The sequence below is a fragment of the Dendropsophus ebraccatus genome, chromosome 7 (genome assembly GCF_027789765.1).
Source record: "Dendropsophus ebraccatus isolate aDenEbr1 chromosome 7, aDenEbr1.pat, whole genome shotgun sequence".
Classification (NCBI taxonomy): domain Eukaryota; kingdom Metazoa; phylum Chordata; class Amphibia; order Anura; family Hylidae; genus Dendropsophus; species Dendropsophus ebraccatus.
In genome coordinates, this window is record NC_091460.1 from 116,884,345 (window position 1) to 116,911,040 (window position 26,696).

The 26,696-nt window shown below is 40.5% G+C and overlaps 1 protein-coding gene across 1 annotated transcript; it reads left to right on the top strand.

The window, feature by feature from the left end:
* The first annotated feature begins 1,282 nt into the window (after positions 1 to 1,282).
* Positions 1,283 to 26,471, top strand: EREG (epiregulin). The gene is made up of 5 exons (XM_069978287.1): positions 1,283 to 1,521; positions 19,937 to 20,020; positions 20,916 to 21,039; positions 21,993 to 22,142; positions 23,623 to 26,471. The coding sequence occupies exons 1-5, from the start codon at positions 1,479 to 1,481 to the stop codon at positions 23,687 to 23,689; spliced, it is 468 nt and encodes a 155-aa protein (XP_069834388.1). The 5' UTR covers positions 1,283 to 1,478; the 3' UTR covers positions 23,690 to 26,471.
* Positions 26,472 to 26,696: the final 225 nt, after the last annotated feature.

Below are 26,696 nucleotides of genomic sequence, written 5' to 3' on the forward strand. Positions count from 1 at the left end.
CTTCTAGTTTTTTTTTCAACATGTTGAAAGACAAGGATCGTCTGACATCGTGCAAGTCATCTGATGGTTGCCTTTTAACAGGAGCTATTACACCAATCGATTATCGGCCGTAACGGCCAAAAGCAGATGATAATCCCTTGGTGTAATTAAAATTATTCTAACTAGAAGGTCTGGAGAGGATTCTCAAGACTTGGTGGCAGTCAAAGGTATACATGTGGCGTTGTTAGCAGTTTAAAAGTGCTTACTCAAACGCTGGCTAGATCCTTCAATACCATCAATCTCAGACGTGACGGATCAGTTGAGAATGCTCCTTCACATTGATAGACTGGACACGTTACGATCCATGGGGAGGATCACTAAACAATTCTTTCATAAATGGAGACCGTTTCTAGAAAAAGTATCTTCTCCGGACGAAAGGAGGGAGATTATGCTACAGTTTAGGTGCTCAGAATGGTACTGTACGGAAGATCTTAAAGGCACATTGGGTGTGCTAAAAGTCACTTAAGTGTTATGTCTTGGTCAGGCTGATTTTCGTTGTCTCTGTGTGTGTGTTCTTTGTTGGGTACGTATGTTGGTGGGTCTGTGTGAGTTGTGTGTTTGTTGTGGATCCATTGGTCCCCAGTTGAGATGCTATAAACTGTCTCGTAGTTGTTTAGATAAGAGGGTCCAGTTTAAGGGCCAAGTTCGGGTTAACACTTATGTTCGACATGGAATTCGAGAGACACCTGGGGGAACAGAGGGTCATGGATCCCGGAGTCGTAATATCTTCCCCTTCTTCACACCCTGGGACTTGCAATTGACTTTGTATATGTAAGTGTCTCCTCTCTTTCATATTTCATATGGTATATACGTGTACAACTCTCTATTTCTTTTGTATTATATGTGACATGGCCTGTACACTTTTCGAAAAAAGACAATAAAAATTATTGTTTAAAAAAAAAAATAAATAAATTATTCTAAACTATTTTCAGGAGTTTGTGAATTGTTAATCGGCTGGAGACATGGATGGGTGCGAGAAGTGTAGGGAGCAGGGAGAGGAGGAAAGAGTAAACCTTTTTCTTCACCCCTTTACCTGTAACCACCAATCACACCGGCAGAATTTCCTGCTCCCATTACACAAATGTGGTAAGACATGATTTACTTAGACTTAAGGATCTTACTTCCGGCGGGCGGACTGAAGAATTAAAAGGAATGAGTGGGAAATCAAATCTCCTCCTCCTGGATTGTACGTCTTTAGTGGATATTCAGCCAAGCCAGTTATCTAGCAGGACTGGTTATATAAATGACGTGCTGGCTCAGAGGTCACAGTCGAAGCTGAAGAGAGTAGCATTCCAAAGTGAGAGGGAAACCTGCCTGAACACTTAACCTTACTCCTCTGACTATTGTAGCTATAGGCTGCCTCCCAACCCTGTAAGCACTTATCAAGAAGAGCCTGACAGAAGTTCAATTGCTCTGCTACCTCACCCCCAGCTGCCAGCATGAATTACTGGAGAGGGATTTCCAGTGCACTAGTCTTCCTATGTGAGTATAAATTATTATTGTCTTCTATGTATGTAAACTATTTCTGACCTACTATACTGAACTCTGTTCCTAGTCATTTTTTTCACTTTCTAGCCTTACACGTTCACCTGGATTCTGTTCCCCTTAGGTTTAAATATGACAATATATATATATATATATATATATATATATATATATATATACACACACATTGTAGCTTGATTCAGATTAGATAATTAGATTATCAATATAATAAAAACAGGGGTATATTTAGATACATATGTCGGCACACAATGAAATCCAATAATAAAAATTGATTCATGTGTTAATAGAGATACTGTTCTGTCTATTATTATTATTATTATTATTATTATTATTAATAATATGCTCTTTTACTGATTTCCTTATTGATATTTAACCTACTGAAAAATATATATATATGGAATATAAATGACATTTAACAGAAATTACTGTTTCTGTATTGTGTATCCTGTATCTGTAATATTACGTAATTCATATTTATCTAAAATAGTAAAAATAATAATAATAATTACATATATATATATATATATATATATATATATATATATAATTGTTGTTATTATTATTATTATTTTATTTGTTTATTTTAATCAATTGGATTTTTCAAATCCTCATTCGCAGTTCCAGGGTAACGCTATGTTCACACAATGTAAAAATAGGTGCAAATAACTTGAAAACTAATAACAACCATTGTTCATCAACAACAGACGTTATTTGCACTTATTTTTACATATCCTATTTGGTACCAGAAGTCCCCAATACACATAGACAAAACATGCATGTTTGGCCAAGTCAAGCATAAGCCTTGAGAGGTGTCGCCAGCAGAGCGGTTTCTCGTCTGACAACTCTACAGCGTGCACGGCCACCACTTAATTTTGTAATAATACATAATATTCCGGCAGTACTACGCCGATCTGTTTCATAATAGTGACATCATTATCTGTTAATCCGGTAACAATGCTATGTATAGCACTGTCACTGAAACCACTTGACAGGGATTGCTGTAAGAGCGTTTGATTATGGGAAAAAGTAGATGACTCGGCTGGATGACAGCACTGACATATGAGCATGTAAACAGATTAATTATCCCTTGTAATATTTCACTCCCTGCTTTATTATGAGGCTTCTTTAAGCAATCTTTTTATTTGATTAACCATTTAATTCTATGATAAAAAAGTTTTAAATATTTTTTTAAAAAAAAAAAAAAAAAAAAAAAATATATATATATATATATATATATACACACACACATATATTTATATATATATATATATATATATGTATATATAATTTTTATATATATATATATATATATATATATATATATATATATTATAATTTTTTTCATATACTTTAAACTATATGGTAGCTCAGCAGTTACCACTGATGTCCAGGCTTAAATCTGACCTGGGTGACATACAGTAAATAGGGAATTTCTATTGTACACGTTTTCTTCCCACTCACCAGAAACTCACTCCTGCCTGTGAAACTGGCTATAGTGAGAGATCCCATTAGATATAGTGGCAGGTTACGTCACTGGTAATTAGTAGGAAGGGCCAGGAGTAGCTTTAGCACTGGAAATCCAAACTCCGTCTATGGCTGTAGGCGGCATGTGTTCATTATTTATGAGTATAGATGCTTGTGATTGCCTGTCATCCATAGGGGCTTGCATACCCAGAGTTTCCTGCATTTTTGTCGCACATGCAAGGACTAGTTTCATTACTGAACTTTCAGTGGCCTAGATAACATTCTATTACTCTATACAATAAATTCTGGTGAGAACAAAGAATTAGCAAAAAAAATAAATAAATTTGAATAATTGATCGGTCAATGGAAGGTTATGTTTAGGTGTTACGTTGTTACCTACCTATGTATTTATATTGCATTTATAGATTAGGAGACAATGCAGAAAATGCTTGTAATCTGATCTACCTGGATTGCAGGTAAGCAATATTCAGGAGTGTCCTGTTTATCTTGCATTCCTCAGTATAATAAACTAGCAGAACTAGAGCTAACTTACCAGCAATTGGATGGGAACCTGAGGCCTTCGCAGTTTCACGAAGTTGAGGTTATACTAGAACAAACATGGCCAGCATCCTGTTGCAGCTGCTCTTGAATTCCATTTGTCATGACAGACAGGTATTTGGAAAAGTAGTTGACTAAGAGTTTGTGAAAAGTTTTTTTTTCTATATCCCTCCCATGAATACAAAGGAAAAGGGTTAAACACAAAAATGTCTGTGGATCCAGAATGAGCCAGATTACTAAATCCGGTTACATTTTTGGACTCTGTTGTTCATAATTACAGGTTGCAAATTACATTTCTAACTAAACCCATATTAAATAGGAGCTGCCATAGTTTCTGTTGTGCTTGTGGCTTTTTTTTTATTTTTTTATTCACATATCTTCTGCCATTCGCAATTTGCATATAAGGAATACACTCTGTACAAGTCAAACCTGAACAAGTACCTGCATGAAGACTGATACATCAATGGCTATAATAGGTGTTTGCGGATAAAATACTATTATATAGGTGATACATCACAACCGACAATGCATTTAGACAGATCATTTAGCTTTTTTCCACATTTTATGTTGTGGTGCAAATATAAAAAGATTCTAGTCTCCCGCATCATTCTGCACCCAATACCTAATAAAGACAAAGTGATGACAGAAGGTTAGAAATCGTTGCTAATTTATTGAAAAGGAACAACTAAAATCTTCCATTGCCGTCAGTAATAATGCTTTTATTTGTATAGCGCCAACTGATTCCGCAGCACTCCACATAGTTTGTCAATTTTGGTCCCCATTAGGGCTCACAATCTAAGTTGACCTATCTGTATTTTCAGTGTGGGAGGAAACCGGATGGGATATGAACCCAGGACCCCAGTGCTGCAAGGCTACATTGCTACCCACTGAGTCACCGTACTGCCCCTCAGTATTCAAACGTCAGTATTCAGACCCTGTACTCAGTACTTAGATTAAGCGCCTTTGGCATCAATTACAGCTTCCAGTTTTATTGAGTACAGTATGATGCCACAAGGTTTGCACACCTGGATTTGGGGATTTTCTGCCATTCTTCTCTGCAGATCTTCTCAAGCTCTCTCAAGTTGGGGACTGTTGGTGGACGGCCATGTTCAGGTCGCTCCAGAGATGTTTAAAGGGGTCCTCCGTTTAAAATTTACTTGTCCCCTATCCACAGGATAGGGGACAAGTAAGAAATTGCGGGGTGTTCAGCCTCCACTCCTTGGCGATCTCCAAATGGGCCCCCAACTCCTTTGTTTTGAATACAGCAGCAGGTTGGCATGTGACCCGAGACTCTATTAATTCTTTAAAAATTGAATCTTTCTTTCATCAGACTAGAGAATCCTATTTCTCAGTCTCAGAGTCCTATAGGTAATTTTCTTTAAACTCCAGATGGCCTTTGTGAGTTTTACCTGTAGGAAGACTTTTTTCTGGCCACACTGCCATAAGGCTGCTGCAGTTGTGGTTGACCTGATCTGTGCACAAGATCTTTGGGACTCAGCCAGAGTGACCATTGGGTTCTTGATCACCTATCTTATCAAGGTCCTTCTCCCCTGATTACTTTGTTACCTGCTCTAGTATGAGTCCTGGTCATTCCATATTTCCTTGATTCAAGAATTATGGAGGCCACTGTGCTTTTGGCAACTTTTAGTGCAGCAGAAATGGTTTGTCCATCAGTTGTATCTCCAGGGAGGGGAGGGGTAAGTCGCTGAGACAGCGCTCTCGCTGCAGCTTATCTATTTCAGAACAGATGATGTCGGCCGACCAGTATCACCAATGGCATCATCTGTTGATGATTGTTGGGGGGAGTACACGCTATACTGCTGGCCAAATCCACCACAAGCAGAGGGTTCGGCCCGCAATAGTCTAAAGCGTATGGGGACCTTCGGGCTATATTAAAAAGGCCTTTAAGTTATCTTCACACAAGTGTTCAATATGTTCAGGTTTGATGACCTCCTATGGTCCTTTTAGACAGGCAGACCCATGCCCAATACAAGCACTGATATAGCAGTTCAGTGTTCTTAGGATGAGCCTTTTACATGGATCAATGACTGTGCAGCTAGGGCCGCAGGACAGTAATAGTTTGTACGATCCTTCACTTGCGTCACCAGCTACACATCCCCTGCTTAAATAGGATGACGTCCCTTCGACCAATGATGCCTTTAAGGGTCACACAATCCCAGCGATCAGCTGACAAATAAGCCTGTTCATTGTCTGATCGCAAGGGGCAACAGTTACATAGTTAATAAGGTTAAAAAAAGACAAGAGTCCATAAAGTTCAACCTACTGAAACCCTACTGTGCTGACCCAATTCTCAGCCAATTATGCTGATCATTGCCTCGTGTAAAATGCCCTATACAGTATTTATAGTCCTTTATGCTTAGGAGTCAGAATTCATGGCAATTACACAGTTCGTTTCTGTTCTTGGAGTTAATATCGGCAGTCAGCCATGGTGTACAAAGGGCAGCGCGAGGATAGTTAAATGCTACCAGAGCAGCGATTATGTTACTGAGCTACCCGAGCACTGTCCAAGGTCACTTTAATTGTCTTTTAGCTTATTATTAACCTGACAATTCACCTTTTCACTTCTGACGTTAATCTTTTATTATAAGAGGAATGCGGTTGCATCACCAGCTATGTACAGCACAGTAGTAATGCATAACTAGAAATAAATAGATCACCAAAACTACAATGCCTATATAATTATCATTTTGGATCCATAATTAGATAACACTTAGACAGGTTTATAACAGTATGCAAGTTATGTGTAGCCGAGTCAAATTCATTACTCCTGTTTAGAGATGAGCGAACCTTGGGCACGCTCTGGTTCCTCCAAACCTTGAACTCTTGGTATTTGATTACCAGTGGCTGAAGAAGTTGGATGCAGCCCAAGGAAGTCCTGAATAACATGGATTAATAGAGCTTTCGAGTGATGGACTGCCACAGTTCCTTCACTTTAATTCCCAGCATAGCTTCCTCCTTATGAGTGTGGCTGGGCCTTAAAGGGGTTGTCCATCAAAAAAAAAATTCTTTCAAATCAACTGGTGTCAGAAAGTTAAGGCCCTATTAAACGGAACGATCGTCCAGTGTAATAGAAGGCAATGATCAGCCGACATGAGCGATGTCGGTTGATCATCGCTGTTATTTGTCTTTCAACATGTTAAAAGACAAAAGACTGTGATAGCAACGATCTGCTGCCGTCACTCTTTGGAATAGGAGTGGCGGCAACAGAACGCCACTATCCTCTATGGGCTGCCCGGACAATCTAGAGATCACCCGGTAAGCCCCCTGCAGCTCCCCACAGCGCCCCCCTTTACTTACCTGCTCGCTGCGGCCGCCACCTGTACTAGCGGCGTCAGCGAGCTGGGAACGAGGAGCAAACAAGCGCTGACAGCACTCGTTTGCTCCTCCTGTCGCCCTGTATAATAGGGGCTTTATATAGATTTGTAATTAACTTCTGATTAAAAATTTCCAGTCTTCCCATACCTATCAGCTACTATATGTCCTGCAGGAAGTGTTGTTTTATTTACACTCAGACACAGTGCTCTCTGCTGCCACCTCTCTCCATGACAGGAACTGTCCAGGGTAGCAGCAAATCCCTATAGAAAACCTCTCCTGCTCTGGACAGTTCCTGTCTCGGCCAGAGATGTCAGCAGAGAGCACTGTGTCTCAATGTAAATAAAACAACATTTCCTGCAGGACATATAGTAGCTTATACGTATGGGAAGACTTGAGATTTTTAAATAGAAGTAAATTACAAATCTATATAACTTTCTGATACCTTTTGATTTAAAAGAAAATTTTTCGCTGGAGTTCTCCTTTATGGTTCATATACACTTTCGTGAAAGGTTGGCCAAACCCGTAGACTTCAGCATGACCATGTATGAGTGTATAGGGGCCATTTGACTCTCCTCCAACACATGATGTTGAGAGAGAGAAAGACTGAGCACGTTAGATTTTAATGGCACCCCCCACGGCTGTGTCACTACAGCAGCACAGAGCTTTAACTGTGTCTGAGCTCACGTCATAAGTTATGATGAACAGTTCAGTCCATAATATACAATCAGTTTACGAACCATATATCACAGACATGTTAATGCAGCCTTAGGCTATGTTCCCACTATGGGATTTTAGTTGGAAAATATGGTCATCTGACGGCTGCAAATACTGATTGTGATCATTATTTGCGGCTGTCATTTTGAAAAGACAGCCGCCTATTCCTGATAAATGCTCTTGTAGTGGGAAGATAGCTTTAGACTTTAGGCTAATAAGGCGTATTTTCAATGAAATATTGCACTTTATTGAAGTCAATGGGATATTGGACGGCAGGTATACACCTTTATTGATTACAGATTTGTGCACAAAGTTGTTTTACTTCTTTACTAGGAGTGAATTGTAATACTTCAAGAATGATGCCAGATGCCCAATGCTGTTTTGTGTGTAGTGGTGGCACAGGTTACTGTAGCGTAGCTTCAACTGAACTGATCAGACCTCATCGATCAGACACTGATTGCCTATCCTGTGGTTAGGCCATCATTGTTATAAATCCAGACAACCCCTTTAATTAAACGTGAGCTACAACCTGATCCTTTCTCATCGTCAACAGAGATATCAGATAGGGAAATGCACACGCATAAATGCACATGCGGAAGGTCCAGCATCTTGGCCAGATGTTTGGGAATTAGAATTAATATTATAACCAATCTGATCTTTTAAAAGTTGTGCATCTATAGGGTATTCTGGCATAATGTGACTCTATATGGTGTTTGTTTTTCCAAGTTGTGTTTTGTTTTTGTGCACAATTTGCGGCAATATAAACGAAAAGTCAACTTACAGCGCAGGACCAGGACACACACCTTTCCTCTTAGCGTCCCCAGTGTTACAGGGGGCTATCGGAAGGTTAGATTTGTCCAACCTACTGATAGTACCCCTTTAAACAGTTTCAGAGCTCCTGGCATCACTATGAATGATGATATCGGGAGCTTTGAACTCCTCTCTGGAGCACATCGCTTGTATTTTTGTACTGTGCACGGAACGTGTGAATGCGCCCTAAGATGTGTGACTTTAGTGTGAAATAACCAGTAAAAATAAAGATTCAAATGTATATACTTACATACTATAAGTACATATACCCAGTCTTCTTCATGGAAGATATTGGGACGAAATTGTCAGTGGTGTGTTTATGGGTTTTTGAGTCAAAAAGTTGCAAAATTTTGCGTAATTTTCACTTGCTCAAAAAAAAAAAAAATGTGTGCGGAAGCATGAAAACTTATTTATGGCTAGTCTTATCAGCAAATTTAATATATTATGTGTGACTTTTCTCCTTTTGCTTAAAATGTTGCACAAATCTACACATGTTCTGAGCAGTCTTATTTGTAGGTTTGCAGCGCAACTTTGTGTGGATTGGTGCAAATTTATCAACCAGCATGCAACTTTTTGTATGCACACATAGATAAGGTGAATTCTATCAGTGAATTCTGTATTGTTTCGGTCACATTGACCTTCATCAGATAGTCAGAGGAGGGCGTGGAGGCATGAAAAATCAGCCTATAGTTTCTGTATAATATGCCTTCCTTGCTTCCTCTGATCTCCAAGCAATCCGATTGTTTCATGAAAGTCAATGCCACTGCTTCTCAATAAATTTGTATCAAATTGGTCTGCCAAGTTTGACATGATTCTAAGGAGTGGAGTCCTACTTAAGTACCCGGCCTAGACTTTAGCGTGCAGTATCATATGCAGAGTGAAATATCCATGCTAGCCCTAAGCTGGTATAGACTTCAGGGTGCCCTGGGAGATTAGTGTTAGTGAGTAGATCTGTCAAATTGTTTGGGTTCGGCAGCGTTTTCCGAACCTGAAAGCTCTGCATTTGATTCCCCAGAAAAACATGATATAGCCTATTCCTGTATCCATGTTTTTCCAGGACTCCCTAGGGCGGCATCCAACTTCTGCTGCCACGGGGAATCAAATGTAGAGTGTTCAGGTTCGGAAATGTTGCCAAACCCAAACAGTTTCAAAGGTATGCTCAACACTACTTAAGAGTGGTTTGTGAGATGGAAAGACTATGATCATGTTCATTCTTCTCATGGATTCTGCATGGAAAAATCGTAGAATAACCCCATTGAATGAAGCTTTAAAGTGTCACTGTCGTCTTTTTTATTTTGCAGAAATTAATAGTACAGGCGATTTTAAGAAACTTTGTAATTGGGTTTATTAGGCAAATATGCCATTATCTGCATTCAAAAAGACTTTCCCCAGGTCCCCCCACCCTCCCTCCTCTTTTCCATTCACTGCTCATTAGGAAATTATGTCTTGTTGCATCAGACATGCCCCTGTCTGTTCTATGGAGAGGGTAGGGGGGAGGAGGAAAGAGGGAGATTAGTCGGCAGCAGAGAGCAGAGAACAAAGGATTACACAGTGGGAACTGTGTGAAAGCAGATATTCAAAGGTCAGAGAGGTCAGTGCTGACTTTAGAGGAGATAGCCAAGTGATGTAGCTGTAAATTAACTCTTTGTTGTTCTGTTTTGGTGCTTCATGTCCTTCCACCTCTCCCCTCGCCCTAGAGAACAATGAAGACAGGGGGGAGAGCTTCAAACTGCTTTTTTATGATAAAAATGCATTTTTCGGCCAATAAACCCAATTACAAAGTTTCTTAAAATCGCCTGTACTATTGATTTCTGAAAATAAAATTAAATGACAGTCACACTTTAAGGATATGTCAGCGCATTTGCTGGACATCAACATTAGGCATTGGAGTGTCAGTCTTGTATTTCTGCCATGAATCCTCTTGTAAATACACGTCACTGGCAAATCCTGAATGAGAGAACATACTGTAAGGGTGGGGTCAGATGTAGCAACTAGTTTCGGCTATAGATTTTAATGATCGCATTGCAAAGGGTAAAATCCACAGTAAAATTCCGGAACATCTAGCAACACAGTGAGCATGCTGTGGATTTAAAAATTCACAGCATTCTCTGAATTCCATATTTTTTTTTTTTTAAATCTCATCAACATTTTTGCATGTTAAACAACAAAGATCTGTGACAATTCATCAGTAAAACCATCAGTATTTCCTGATGGTATAAAAAAAAAGCCATACTCACCTGCTGCTGCATTGCCCTCCTCCAGCTTCTTCCTCTTCCTTACTGCACTGCGAATGAACAAGTGATAATACTCATATGCCGCAGTGCTTAGGGGAGAGAGCAGCTTCTTGTAGCCTGAAGCATAATTCTGCCTTCAACCAGAACAGTGATTGACAGGGTGGGCAACCAATGGCTCCTGGCCCTGTCAAACAAAGTACCACATTTTACTGGATGTGCTCCTGATTAGATATAATCGAACAGGGCCGAGGTTCAGGTTCATACGAACCCGAACCATCGGCATTTGACTCCCACTGCCTTCCCGTTCCGAGGGGAAGGTGGAAACAGCCCGAGTACTGCCTGGAAAACAGGGATACAGCCTATTACCTATTACCATGGAACGGGAAGGCATCTCTACTCCTTTTTTCTCTTACATTAGACAATCATGGGAAAGTATTCCAAAGATAGAACCAATATCTACCAGATATTTAAAGTATAGCCTATGGATATGTCATCAATCACTAAGATGGGCATACCAGTTTAACTAGAATTTTTATTAGGCTTCTATACACATATAAAGTCATGCTATATATTTTTAGTGATATAATGCCGCATCGTACAATGTCATAGTCATAGTGTAATTCTCCAACTACCAACAAAGATAGCTTTTTTTTACTTGCTTTTGCGCTGTCCTCGTCACCATGTTTGCTCTTATATATGATCATTTACAATGCCAGGGACAGTGAGCAGCGGCTATTTTAAGATTTGCCTTATCAGAGCTATCTCTATAGTTTTGCTAATAGCTATAATACTCAGCTATTGTAATGACATTCCGCTCAACCGCATCAGTGTTTGTTGTACTTCTGTGAATGGCATTCCACTCAGAAAATGGTGCTCAGTAATAGCTCTATTCTGTAATGCCGGGAACGATGATGTAAGTCGGTGCAGTAACTGTTGATGCACTCAGTCTCAGTCATTCACTGACCACAGCCGGCTGGAAATGAATGTGCTTAATCCAATAGGATGTACTCATGGCTGCGTTACTGTAGGTGGTTTTCTGAATTGTAACACAGCTATTAATAAAGGGTTATTCTGGGAATTAAAAAAAAAGTTGAAAGGGAAACTCCGGTGAAATTTCTTTTACTAACTGGTCATCAGCCGGTGTCAGAAAGTTATATAGATTTGTAATTTACTTTTATTTAAAAATGCCAATCCTTTCAGTACTTATCAGCTGCTGTATGTCCTGTAGGAAGTGCAGTTCCTGTCACGGACAGAGGTGGCAGCAGACAGCACTGTGTCAGACTGGAAAGAAAACACCATTCCCTGCAGGACATACAGCGGTTGATAAGTACCGGAAGGCTTGACATCTTAAATGACAAATCTATAGCTGCCCCATCTCCCCATAGCTCTCGCTTTAGCTCCTTCTTGTCCCCCGCTGATTGTCTCTTCTCCCTACTTCTGAGGCCACACGTCGGAGCAGGACCAGTCCACCCTGCCAATCAATGGCCGAGCAGGTTCTCTCTGACGTGTTGTCTGGGAAGCAGGGAGAGGAGATAAAAGGTTAGGGACCATGAGCTGCAGCAGGGGCTATGGGGGCTGGGGCAGGTAGGTATAATTTTTACTTTTTATTTTTACAGCAACCTAAGAAATAGAAATGCTTCCCAAAATACCCCTTTAAAGGGGCATTCCAACTAAAACTAGTTAGAATAAAGGACAAGTAAAATATCTTGGGGGGGTCTGACTAGGGCCAGGTGATATACCGTCAAAATACCGATACCGTCTATGGCGATCTGCATTTTCTGTATTTTTGTGTGCAGGTGGCTGAGTTGTCCTGTGTGTGGGTGGCGTGTGGGGGGCTGAGATGTTCTGTGTGTGGGCGGCTGAGTTGTCCTGTGTGTGGGTGGCTGACATGTCCTGTGTGAAGGCGGCTGACATGTCCTGTGTGCAGGTGGGCCGCAGGGTTGTCCTATGTGTGGGCGGCTAATGGCATCCCAGCCGGAGCGTACACACATCGTATGGGATCCCATGCGGCGCCGGAAAATACTGACATGTCAGTTTTCTGCAGCCGGAATTCAGTGAATTCCGGCCACAGAAAGACCTGTCAGTTCACACAGTGAAGCAAGTGACTCCGGCCGCTTGCTTCACTGTGTGCTATGGGAAGCTCTGATGCGGGCGCGCGCTGAGCTCCGCGGCCGGAAAGATCACCCGGCCGGGATGATCCGAGCTAAGACCGGCCGTTCCGTGACCCGGCCGGGGTCACGGAACAGCCGGGTGTTCACAGCGTGTGAACATAGCCTTGTATTGTATTGTAATAGTATATATGTCCCCAAACAGTATAAGTTAACCCTGCAAAATGCTTGGCGGGTAACCCTATAGGTTATGTTCACACAACGTTTTTTCAGCTCCGTTTAAAATGACGTCCGTCATTTTGAGTCTAAAATAACGGACATCATTTAGCTGTCTGGCCTCCCCTTAGTTCAATGACGGCTGTTGGTACATCATTCTAGTTTGGGGTTACTAATTGGACTCTGGGTGTGGATTAATTTAAAAGTCCATTGAATTTAATAGTAAAAACTGCAAAAAAAAGACAAAAGAAAAACTGTGTGAACAACTAATAAAAAACGTCCGCTGTTTGCAAAAGACGTCTGAAAAGAATGATCATGTTCATTATTTTGACGTCCGTGGTAAAAACGTCCATTATTCAATACATTGTGCGCATTGGACGTCTGTCTTCCCATCGACTTCAATGCATTGCCATTTTCTCTATTTTTAACGTTGTGTGACTGTGAACATAGCCATACACAGTATTTTCTTTGGAAGTGAATGCTATAAAGCTGGTTGTGATTACAGCACTATGTATACATTACAGGATGTGGATATACAGGTATACAGCTATGTACATGCTACAGGAAATGTATATACAGGTAAACATTACATCTATGTACTCACTACAGGATGTGTATACACTGGTATACAGCCACTACATGACAAGTTCCTTATATACAGGTACACAGATACATACTACATAGCTATATACCTGTATACAACACGAAAGTCCCGAACACTCCAGCATAAGTGAAAAAAGTGATTTATTGCAAAAAGATGAAAAAAATACAAAGATGCAACGTTTCAGTTTTCTCTCAGAACCGTTCTCAAGGTTTTGAGAGAGAACTGAAAGGTTCCATCTTTGTATTTTTTGCACCTTTTTGCAATAAATCACTTTTTTCACCTATGCTGGAGTGCTTGGGACTTTGGTGTTGTACCTGGGGATCCCTCCTGCCAAGGGACTTACATCCTGCAGCACCCGCTACATCAACTAAGAAGTGCGGCTCCTATCTCTCCTCTATATACCTGTATATACACATCCTGTACATAGCTGTATACATATCCTTTAGTGGATGTACTGTATACCTGTCTATACGCGTCCAGGTCTCTGCTGAGACACCCTAATAGTGACAAATAATAATAATGACTAATAATGACAATAGACTAAATGGCACAGCCTTGCGTTGCTGCTCAGTTACTTTTTACTTTATTGAAACAAAAACAAAAAAAACAGGTGCGTGTGGTTTTCAAAAGAGGTGTGGCTTACAAAAGGGGCGTGTCATAGTTATAATTCAATTATTGTTACCGCTGCTAGATTTACGATTAACCATGACATTGATTTAGGCCCTTATCGCCCAGCCTAGGGCAGACCTCCGTACTCCCTGGCGATCTCCATATCGGCCCGCAGCTCCTTTTTTAATAGAGCCGCTCTATACATTCTCTATGGAGCCCCCGGAAACAGCCAAGCGCTGTACTTGCTCTTTCTGGCAGCTCCATAGGGAATGAATGGAGTCGCCATAGAGCCAAGTAATATGCAGATGGCTACCATCAGATATCTAGTAGGAGGGGTGGGAGCATTTTCCTTTTGCCTGCTCCTTCCTTGGATACAGTATGTGAGATGCTCACTTACCTTAGTTAGGCCTCATTCCCATGTTGTTACATGAGCTACGGAGGAGTTCTGAGTTCCCGGCATCATGTATCCATATGATGCTAGGAGTGCCAAAACCGGTTAAATGATCGCGCTATTGTGTCAGTACAGTAATGTGAACATTTAAACTGTTTCGGAGCTATAAAATCCGTTCCTTGGCACACAGTCTTATATATGGATTGTGCACAGGACTTGGGTATAAGGCCTTACATTGTCATGTATAAAACCATGTGAACTGTGGATCACTTATGTAACCAAATTATTCCATAGGGTCCTTTGCAGTGGCATTGACGTAGCTACCATGGAGGCAGACCTCGCGACTGCTATGGGGCCCATGGGGCAGGGGGGCCTGGGCCCTCATCAGCAAAGCACATGGTCTGTCTCCATGGTAGTAGCGGGTGGCACTGTCAGATCACTCACCAACAGCACCTTTCTCCTTCAGAGAGACAGTGGCTCCTCACGGCAGTGACAAGATCAGGCACTGCCACTAGTGCCTGCCACCTGCACCTCCCGCCCTCCCATTGGCAACCCAACTTGCACCTCATCTCTCCAGCCCCCTCCTCCCCCTGACAGAGACACTGCCTGGCACCATCCACCTTGAGTATATGCATGGGTGGGGGGAGAAGGTGTACAGGATTCATTAGACCCCTGCACAGTTTCTTGCTATGGGGCCCCATGAATCCTAGCTACGCCCCTGTTGATTGGATATACTGTATAGATACTGACGGGTGCCATTTAGGCTTGGCTACCAGATAAACCTCTGGGGGTCAAAGTTCTAACACAGCCTAGGGGGCCAAGTGTAACAGATGTTTGGTTTCCAACAAAAGCCCATAAAATCCAGTGGGCCAAATCTCTCTTACACCAACATATAACAGTTGCTAGGAGACAGATCTGACAATCGTATAGTGTTATAATATATGTCTATTGTATAATGCCACTTTTTATAGTTATAAAGTTATTTATAGCAGTTAAAACTCAGTAGACACTCATATAGGAGGAGCTCTTGCATTTTGAGCAAAAACTTCTATAAAGCCGTCCAAAGATCCAGTCATGTGATCTGACTCTCAGTCATATAGTACGCAGCAGTAACAGTGGACGGGTGGAGGTGTGTGTTAAGACATTTATGACGGATATCTCTTTCTCATTGTCTAAAGCTTCAAAGTGCTGACAGCTCCACGATGGTGAAGCAAAACAGGGCTGGGTGTAAACTTTGATCTCACCCATTACATGTAGGCCTGTGAAAAAGCTGACACCGCTCCTATCACGTCAGCAAGGTTCAGAGGCTAGCATTGTATTTTCTTAAATGGTTGCCTACCTTAACACCTTTCTAGATCAAGTAAACACTAAAAGATGATGCCAGTTTTCGGGGGCATTCATACGTGCACGGACACTATTCTGCGGACTGGACATGGGAGCACTTGGCATCATGATTCATTGTGATGCCGGGAGCTCTGAAACTGTTTGACGGGATTATCTGGTGCTTCAAGATTTTTGATATTGTGCTGCAAACATATGGAGAATATGCATTCCTCTCTGAGCTTCCCTGGCGTTTTTCTGCTGTGTCTCCCGCTGGCCGAAGCTGCTGCCATTTCTGAGCTGAATTCATCTCAGCGCCATGGCCAGCGATTGGCTGAACGGGCTGTCACTCCGAGAACAGTTAGTCTTGGAAGTGGGAGTGGTTCTGACTAGCGGAGGACCGGTGGGCCACCAGTGTTGGGCAGCAGGCAGGACAGATGGGAGGTGGACAGAAGATTGTTCGTCCGTCAGTTGTTGAAGGTGTCCGTGTCTGTTCGTGACCTTAAGTCACGAACAGACAAAATGTTAACTTCAAGAAGTTGGTAATCTAATCAGATTTGCCCATTGACATAGATTCTGCATTGCAGTTGTATAAGGCAATGCTGACACAACATACTATTTTTAAAAAGAACGGCCTTTGTTTTCAATGAATCAATGCAATGCTGCCTGTTCCATACACAGACCGCACTAACAACGGCCAATCTTCGGTGCGGCCGCGCCAGAGAATGATCATGTCAATTGATAAGGGGCGATGTTCCATGAACAGCGGCTGATATTAATCTTCCATTCACACATGGATGCAGTTTGTTCATGGTGGTGTATATGAATATCATTGCTTAATTGATTTCTATACACACCCTGTATGGGCCGAATGGAAATAAACGTTCCTGCGGCAGTCAGAGCTCGGACGGCCACAGGAACATGTAAACAACCACCTGTGTTCGGCCAGTATAACAACAACAGTTGTTAAGCAACGACCGTTGTTATACTCTGTGTGAACATAGCTTTAAAAGGGTTACCCAAGGCATTTATTTTTCTCGTTCCCCAGCACTCAACCTTTTCTGCTCCCCGGACAACCCCTTCAACTACATTGTCACCATTGCCACCTTGTTCGCTCGCTTTCCCTTATTCCCATGACTGTGTGTAAAGCCAACAATAAATTGTGGAAAAACTGAAGCTAAAGTGGCAGTGAAGCTTGTTTGTAAAAAGCCTAGTGTACACTAAAGAGCTATGGAAATATAGAAATAGTGTGTTCTCATCGGAAAGTCAGCAACCGGAAGCTATGGTAAACATGCTGAGAAGCTGAGAAACACGCAGAGTACATACGTCTGAGTTCTCTGAGTATTGAGCAAGCACTAAAATGCGTTTGTTGTTCATTAATTGAGTCAAGTGTTTGATTTGAGTAATGAACCCCACTGAAATCAGTGAGTGACTAAAGCATTTAACCAGGTGCCCCCTGCTCATCCAGGGGGTACCTGGCTACCTAATTTCATTTTTCGTTCCTTTTTTCTTTGTATATTTCATCCCTTGAAGGGACGTTTAAGCCAGATATTCAAAAATAGAAATGAAAAAATACAATAGGTTCCTGCGAGACATATTAGAAATCCGGCGGTATGCCGGCAATTGCCAGCATACCGATGAAGTTCTAATGTGTCTTGCAGAACCCTATTGTATTTTTTCATTCTAATTTTTGTATCTTTAATATGAACATCCATTCAAGGGATAAAATATACAAAAAAACTGAACAAAAAAATAAAATAGTTTACTGCAGTGTAAGATACAACTTATGGCTAAAGGTGTATGACCACCTTTACTCGAGCACCTTGGTCAAGCTCAATCGAACTCCCCCCCACCCGATGCTCAGTTGTGCACTTTTCTCTTCCAGCATGCTCGCTCATCATTACTCTCCATGTCTATGCATTGTTCTGCAAAATATTATTTATTATAACCCAACAACTAGTGATGAAAATGTTATTGCTCACAGGTATTCCATGTTCAAATACAGGGCAGGCCTCAGAAAGTATGCAAAGGAAATCCTTGTCTTAAAGTTAATACGTGAACAAAGTACTGATAAACATCTTCCATTGTAACTATGGAGAGTGTGTTATTGGTTACAAAGCTTGGAGCCCGTGTTTGCTTTTGACTAAGCAGACTTGGACATTGGCTTGCTGAAACATGAGAATATATTTTACACTGTGATGGCCATGACGGTCTATGTTACTTATATTACATAAGGCATTACATAATATGAAGAAAATGCATGCATTAGTGACATTGATCACTCTCTTGTAAGTAATTGAGCTTCTAGCTTGTGGGTGCATGTCTCCAGGTGACTGACCTCAGGCCCCACTGGATACCAATATAGACGACAGAGAGCCGGCACTCCGGTAGAAGATAAAAGTGACAATTTTATTCACCCAAACACATTTGCAGTGCTTTTACATGGCACAAAAAATCTAGTGGCTGGGCTGCATGAATAAACCATGCATTGTTTATGTAGCTATGGAAACTGACAGTTATATACATATATCTGTGCTGTCAGTTTCCATATCACACAGCATTACATACTTACCTAGTGTGCTGCTGCAATCCAGTATCCTATTCTGTCCAGCCTCTGTGTCTTCAAGCCCGGCCTCCAGAAAGATAGACAGCTGGAGAAGGCAGGGCCTGAAGACAGCGACTGGCCGGGAGAGCCAGAGATCAGGATTCTGGATAACAGCAGCGGCATTGGTAAGTATGTACGCAGCATTGGAAAGTATATACGCTGCGCCATATGGAAACTGAAAGCACAGATATATATAAATGTGCTGTCAGTTTCCCTTAATCATCATCAGCCTAACATTCCCTGTTTACACAGCAAGACTTGTCCGATGATGCTTAATTTTGAAGCCTGCTCTAAATTCCCGATCAGCCCATCCTCGACTGATCGCTGTCACTTTTACACGGGCCGATTATCGGCTGCAGGAGCATTTCTTACACTGCTCCTGACCGATAATCAATCTGTGTAAAAGGCCCTTTAACCATACCATATACCTATACCTGACCAGAAGTGAAGTGTTCGAAAAACCTATGTAGGGGACTATAATTCATTATATGTTATACGCTATAATAATAATAATAATAATAATAATAATAATAATAAATAATAATATATATGATAATATAATAAGATATACTGTAGTTATCAAGGAAGAAGCCTGACTAATGAAGTTATACAAGCAGTACCTTCCGGTTTTTATAACGTGTTCATGTGCGATGACTACAAGTGTACAATGTACAGTCAGAATCGCTATTTCCTGACATGAAATATGTAAAATCAAGGAGTTCTTCAAACTACCTGGGGGCATCCAGATGTTAATCATCTGCATGTTAATAAGAAGTATGTTAGGACATGCTTTCCCTTGTGTATCTGCTTGTCATATTTCCTCATCCATTTGGCATAAACCCACTAACACCCTTCTTACTAGAGCCTTTCCAGCAGTATATCGCAGTGCTGTTTGTTTTTTAGCTTGTTGGAAACCGGCAGGTTTTGGACGTGATAATGGCCGGGGCGCTCCCACAGTCTACACGACGTAGACAAATATTGAATCTGTCACACATCGTGGGCTGACACCAAGCTTCCGGTTGTAAAGTCAAATTTACTTTGCAAATAACTACTGTGTTTGATGCCATCAGCTTGACAATTCAATGGTGATATGTGGCTGCCTTGATAGGCTTGAATCTCTCCTGGACGTAGTTTGTCAGTGAGCTAAAACACGTTCAAAGGTTATTTTCACTTTAAATTATCGAGAGGTAGGAAAAATGGCCTTTTTTGAAATTTTTCAAGAAAGAGCACCAGTTATCAATGGAAGTGTCTCCTATCACAGTGTATCCCTAACCAAGTGGATGGGGCCATGTTTTCCATATACCCAACAATCTTACAATATTAAACAATACTCTTGTAGGTTAATCTGCTTTTCATTTTGTTTTTGTGTTTATTACTAAAAGTAAAAATAACGTTCTGTTTTTTTCTTTATATCTCATACAGATCTTCACATTCTACAGATCGTGTGGTGTCAGACAACAACTGCTCCTGCATGTAAATCTGGAGAGAACTGTACAACCACTTTAAGTAAGATATATTGATTTATTTCCATGCAATGGGGACAGATTAGAAGGTCTAGTGGAGGTTTCTATAATGAAAGGGGTCATCCGGTTAGGTAAAATATGTCAAATCATCCCCCCTTCTGAAGACTAACAATTTGTTCCATATTTTTTATTATCTTTTCAATCTCCTTCCCCCAGTTCTGAGCTGCTGCTTTCTCCTGAATACATAGAAAACTGTGTGTGACTGGTTCACTCCGTCTCCCGCACCTCCCCCCTTCCTTCTGAGGCAGCTCATGTAAACAGTGTCCCTGGCCAGCAGTCTCTGCATTCTGTAATGCTGGGATAGTTAATTACAGTGAGGTCATAAGCAACTTAACCTCAGAGTCCTGGCATTACAGAGTGCAGAGACAGACGGCCAGGGATGCCTTTTACATGAAGCATCTCGGAAGGGAGAGGGGATGGAGGAAGATCAGAGCATATATTTCTGTGTCTTCAGCAGAAAGCAGCAACTCAAAACTGGGGGAAGGAGGTAATAACAAGTATGGAACAAATTTTCAGTCTCCAAGAAGGGGGATGATTTAACATGTATTATACCTGAATGGAATACTCCTTTAAAGTAGGCCAAACCTGTTAAATATGATTAAAGTCTAATGTGCATGGGGGCCCTCTGATTATGGCACAACTTTGGGTCATTAGCAAAGGAGCATGTTAACTTTTATCATACCTGATTCTTATTCCTGTGATCCCCTCAACAGAAAGCAGTTGTTTGCCATCGCTCATAGCAATGACATCCCTGCTTTTGGCTTCTTTTACATTGACAGCTATCTAAACCAGTTAAACCCCTTTAAGAAAGTATATTTTCCTGCAACATATTACATGCATGTATTTTAATATTATTTTTTTTGTTTGTTTTCTTGTAGTGCCGACAACTGTAAGTCCAGAAGTGGCCGTCGTTAGAATAGTAGAGTGTGCGGCAGACATTAAAAAATACTGTGTAAATGGTCAATGCTTGTACCTGTTAGACGTGGATGAACACTACTGCAGGTAATTACTTACATGTATATCTTTTCCATAAGGGCTATGTTCACATCCAGAGTTCCATTATCCTAACACAGTGAAGTTAAATGACACATTTTATGACACTATTTTATTTTTTCTGCCAACAATCTTCTAATTGGAAGTTGGTAATTTAGTCCTTTTTAACAGTGATATATTATACTGGCGATTCCAAAGTCCCCAAATTATGTTGAACTCTGGACCAGTTATTATGTTTCCTACTAGTGCAAGCATCACCAGAACTTTCTATTGTTTTAGCTTGTGCAATACATTTATCACGTTATTTCTATTTTTTGTTAAATAATGAAAAATAGTTATGCTAAGAATGTCCCCATCAGGTCCTAGAAATGAGAGTGTTGAAAATTTTGATCAAAAAAACTACATAGACCACGTTAAAGAAGTTATATGGAAAGAAAGTCTGTCTGGCTTTTGGGGGGGCATTCACATGTTCTGTAATTATGGTTCGTGCACGGATGATGTGCAACAGACCGGAATTCAGAATTCCTGGCATCATCATTTATGATGATGCCGAGAAGTCAGAAAGTGTTTAAATCTTTACACTACTGTACTGACAGGCTGTGTCAGTACAGTAGCGTGAAGATTTAAACAGCATAGCATAATAATGAATGGTGATGCCTAGAACTCCAAAAACTGCTCTGTAGCACATCATCCGTATTTACAGACCCTACACGGAACGTGTAAATACCCCCTTAGGTAATAATTTTATATTATTTGGACTGCGGGAACATTTTGGTGTGCCTGCACTCCAATGCAATGTATGGCTGTCAGAACAGCCATAAATTGTGTGGACAGAGCGGAAACAGCGGCCATTGATCTTGCATTAGCAGGAACTCCAGCGTTCCCCACCACTGGTATAAATGGTGGAGCTCTATCATATGAATGTATATAGACTTCAACTGATAACTTCCCTTTGTTTTCAGGTGTGAATATGGTTATATGGGTCTTCGCTGTGCTGACTCAGATATTTCGAGAAAAGGACCAATGAGTGAGGAATACTTGGCGCTCACCATCTTTTTAACATCCTTGTTGCTTCTATCAGTAGCATTTATAGTGTTTTTTGCCTATAAATGGTAAGTGCTATTATTGTTACTCAGTTTTATAATAATTCATTGGATACTTATTTTTTTCTGAAAGGGACTGTGTGATATTAGAAGCACATGGCTGTTTTTTCATCACTCTTGTCTATGTGTCTTTGTTTGGTATTCCAACTCATCAATAGGGTTGACATGTCCCTGTGACATTGGAAACTTTTTTTATTTTTTATTTTACAAATGACACTGAAGTGTCACTGTTGTTTGGAAAAATATGATATGTCATAGAGACGTGTCAAAAGTTTTTATCGGTCTGAGTCTAAGTGTTTGGACCTTTACCAATCTGGAGAGCGAGCCGGAAGAAGACAGCGCTAAGCAAAATCCTTTCCTGTGTAACGTGATTAGTCAAGCTCCGACTGATTGCCTATGTAAGTCTATGGAGCCAGACTGATATCACTGACACAGAGTGGGAAGTGGATATGCTGCAGCGCATCCTCTCCCTGCTCGTTCTCCTGATTGGTATGGGTCTGAAGACTTAAACTGAGACTATATGACATCCAGAAATGAGGTTCTGATAGCATCCAGTAGTGAAGATACAGTTCAAGCATCATACACAGTGGCAACGTTTTGACCTCTCTGGGTCTTTCTCAAGCCCTTGAGCTTGGGCTTGAGAAAGACCAAGAGAGTTCAAAAGGTTGCCACTATGTATGACACTTGAATAAACTTCACCGTATCTTCAGTACACGCTGTCAGATAACCTCATTTCTGGAAATGTCTATGACATGCGAAAAGTTTTTCCAAACAACAGTGACACTTTAAAACTATTAAGAATCAGGTGTGTAAATACTGGGTTTAGAGCTCAATGTTCAGCTGATGACATAGTTAAAAAACTGGTGTCTCTGCAGTGTTCTTTTGCATATTTGATTTCCCAGGAGGCAATGTTATAGAATACACTGACGTCGTGACACGCGATGGTGTCTCTGCGGTGTTTTGGTTGATCTCCCTGAGGTCAACCAGCGTCATTTTGCATGCACTTACTAGGCATTGCTCCCACTAGCCAGAATCCTACTCAACACTGATGAAGGGCAAATACCCTGAAACAGCTGTCTGTGGATGGATACCTTGCTTGGGTGGTTTCCTTGATTTGAGACATTCCTTGGCTTGGTTGTTTCTTTCCAGGGGAAGGTCTGGCTAGTTCACTGATGTCGAGACATGTCATGGTGTCTCTGCAGTGTTCTTTTGCATAGCTAAAAAACTAACATAAATGATAACGACCACAACTACAGCCATTCAACTAAAATCCAAAATGACCTATATTTTGTCTCACTCTTTCGATACATCAAGCTCAATAGACAAAACCAAACATTCCCATATGTTCATTGTTCTATACATAACTGGAGGACCGGGTCTCTAAGAAATGTGTACAAACTTGTTGAGTGTGGCAGTACAACCTTATACCTAGTTCCTCCTCATGTGTCCAGCTATGAGTGTTAACTTTTTTTTTCTTTTTTTTTAACAGGTATGCTCTTAAGAAATCAAGCCAGCCCAACCAGAAATACAAAGAAGTCAATACACAAAACATATAGGAATCCTTGATTTCCACAAGAGTCACAGAAAAAAACAACCCTCAAACTTTTGCAGTTTTTGGGAGGACCATATTGGAAGCATTCATTTCTAATGTTCATTATTTATAAGCCTTAAATGGTCCCTAACCTTTCAACAAACTTTGCATAGATCAATAGTACTTTTTGATATATGAAATCAGAGAAAAATTTTCTTTCTCCACCTATCAGGCTTCTGTCCTCCTTCTCTCTCCTAAATCCATCATTCACTGTGAAAACTACAAAAAATTTTGAGAGATAAGACTGACCAGCAGAGACTGAGAGATCAGATTAAGTGCTGCTCATAGACATCTACAGAGAGGGGAGGGTGAGGAGGACTTTGGTTTAGAGTGAGATAGGGGCAATAGAGACTCAAACACAATGGCTCCAGCAGCTTGCAGTAAGTGTTATGTCATATAGCTCAGTACTGCTTTATAATGTCCTCCATGCTGCTTCTTAGGATATTATACGGATATATAGGGGAGCAGGAACTCCTCTTCTGTGTGTGCACATTAACTAGTTTTTACTAACTAGCTTAGAGACAACTGAATACTACAGAGATAAAGAAGAAAATTGGTGAAAAATATGCCATATACAAGTTATATGATGGCCAGAATTATTACTGTACGTACACACAGGACCGCGTCTACTGCAAAGTCTGTTGAAAGATTAGCGACCTTGTAAATATCTATTGTGCACTGCAGGTCAAACATGAATGTGTTATTTAATGGTAGTGTTAATATTGTATATATTATTTTTGAAAAAAAAAAAGGAAAAAAACTTCTGATAAAGCTTAAATGTATTTTGTAAGAAACACAATTTTGTACGCGACCTTTTATATGAATATTTATGTACTTTTTATGTGTTGCAAATGTATTTAAAGAATGTTTGAAACCTGGTGTAGCTACTGTTCTGGAAGTTCATATCATGCTGTGATTTCTTTAAAAAATCTGTTCTTTAACTTATTGCTTAGATCTGGTATAATGAGTTTTTTTTATTTTTTATGAATGAATATATGAAGCTATCTATAAATATGTGGGTGTGTTTAGCCATGCTTGTCGGCTCCCTAGCTAAATCTCTACAATATGCTGTATATCATTGCTGTCTGCCCATAATGCATCACTGTGAAATGAATTCCATCGTTATTTTTTTTTAATTAACTTATGATAAAAAAATATATATATTTAATTAGGTATTGTTTATATAAAGGAATAAAAGGGTGTCCAGTTTGGAGGACTCCCTTAGAGAAATAATTCACTCCTATCATTGGAGTTCACTGTATAAAAAGTACTGTATACAAAGGTGCTCATTGACATCTAAGGTCTTTCAGAGCAGGAAATTTGCAGCTCTCCGCTTTAGTTAACTGGAGGGGTTCCAAGCAGGGTACCCCACTGTAACTGCTTATTATGCCCTAATCAGTCTTTTGTCAAGAAGTGATCTAAACACCGTTAAAGAGGTCTTCTCCATTATGTGGGTGAGCTCAGTAGTCCTGGATATTCATGAGCTCCAGTAAACTCAACCCACCAGCTGGCAGTTATCTATCCATGCTGTGTTTAGGCAGTCAGCTGAAAATTACGAGCTAGAGTGTGTGTGTGTGTGTGGGTGTGTGTGTGTGGCAAGAATCCTATTCTTCTACATATTAGGAGAATGGCTGAATAGAATGATGTAAGTAATACACCGATCTGTTCAGTATTTCTGTCACTAGTTTACGCTGCCTTCATTTAAGGCACCATAAGCCAACTGACAGATTCCCTTTAAAGAACCCAAATACACTTTTATATGCAGCATATAGAACTATCAGCAGTGAAAAATACAGACTGATTACTTGTTGCTTTTATGCCATTACTGAATATTAGTAATAAAATTACATATTTGTAGCAACATCATAGAGATCATTAATATTACTAAGGATGTTAGTAAGGCATTGGTTAAAGGGGTTGTTCAGATTATTTAGAAAACAGGCCAAGAAACAGGCCTGAAACTTTTAGCCAGTCTGTAATGTTGACCTCTACTATAGAACAACTGTAGTTATTTTACTATGATGCATTCAAAATTCTCCATAAATGTCCTTAGGCCAGATTGCCACTTCTAAAAGGAGGGATGACATAAAGCGGGGGTTCTGCTCATGTTTGTGTTGTCAGTTCCATTTTTCTTTTCTTTGGTATAAACAAAAAAAGCAAACATGATGGCGTGTCAGATCCATCACACAATAGACACCGACGGCACCAGATGGGTTCCAACTAGAGATGAGCAAACTTTAAATACTTTCAGGTTTAACCAAACTCAGACTCATTTGAGTCCAGTGGCTGAAGATGTTGGGTGGAGATCCAAGGGAGTCCTGGAAAACATGGATTCAGTCTATGGCTGATGGCTGTATCAATGTTGTCTAGGCAGCCTTGGGGCACATGCAACTTCTTCAGCCACCCGTAATCAAATGCCGAGGACTTTGAGTTTAGGCAAACCTGAATGTATTAATAGTTTGCCCATGGGCCTTATACCATTTTGATGACTGTCAAAATGTCTCCTTAGCTTTGAAAATGATTAAATAAGATTATGGTGTTTCGGTTAATACTAACAAATTTTCCTTTATTCTGACTGATTCATATTTAAATTTCTCAAAAAGAAAGTGTTTTTGTTTTCTAAGTGCATTACTTACACAGTGAAATTGTATCATAATGTGTTCAAAATATCATGGGTGATGTTCACTGAAATCTATGACTGGTACTGTTATGCTGCAGAACCAAATAAAAAAAATGGTTACATCTTTTCCATAGTATTCTTCTTGTTTATGTCCTATAGTAGATAACTGTTTTCCAGCTATAATTTAAATGTTCATAAGGAGCAGGTTGTGGGTTTGGTCAGTGTTGGGTATTGGGTACATGGGTTCCACCAGGGGGAATGATCCTGGGGGCCCACCAATGAAGAACAAGTGAGAAGTGACATTTTAATCCAGTTCCAACCTGGATTCGTCTGCATCTGTGTCCACTACAAA

Coding starts and splice junctions, on each gene's coding strand:
- EREG (XM_069978287.1), top strand. CDS start 1,479: ATGAATTACTGGAGAGGGATTTCCAGTGCACTAGTCTTCCTAT. Junction 1,522..19,936: donor CAGTGCACTAGTCTTCCTAT/GTGAGTATAAAT, acceptor TATCTCATACAG/ATCTTCACATTCTACAGATC. Junction 20,021..20,915: donor GAACTGTACAACCACTTTAA/GTAAGATATATT, acceptor GTTTTCTTGTAG/TGCCGACAACTGTAAGTCCA.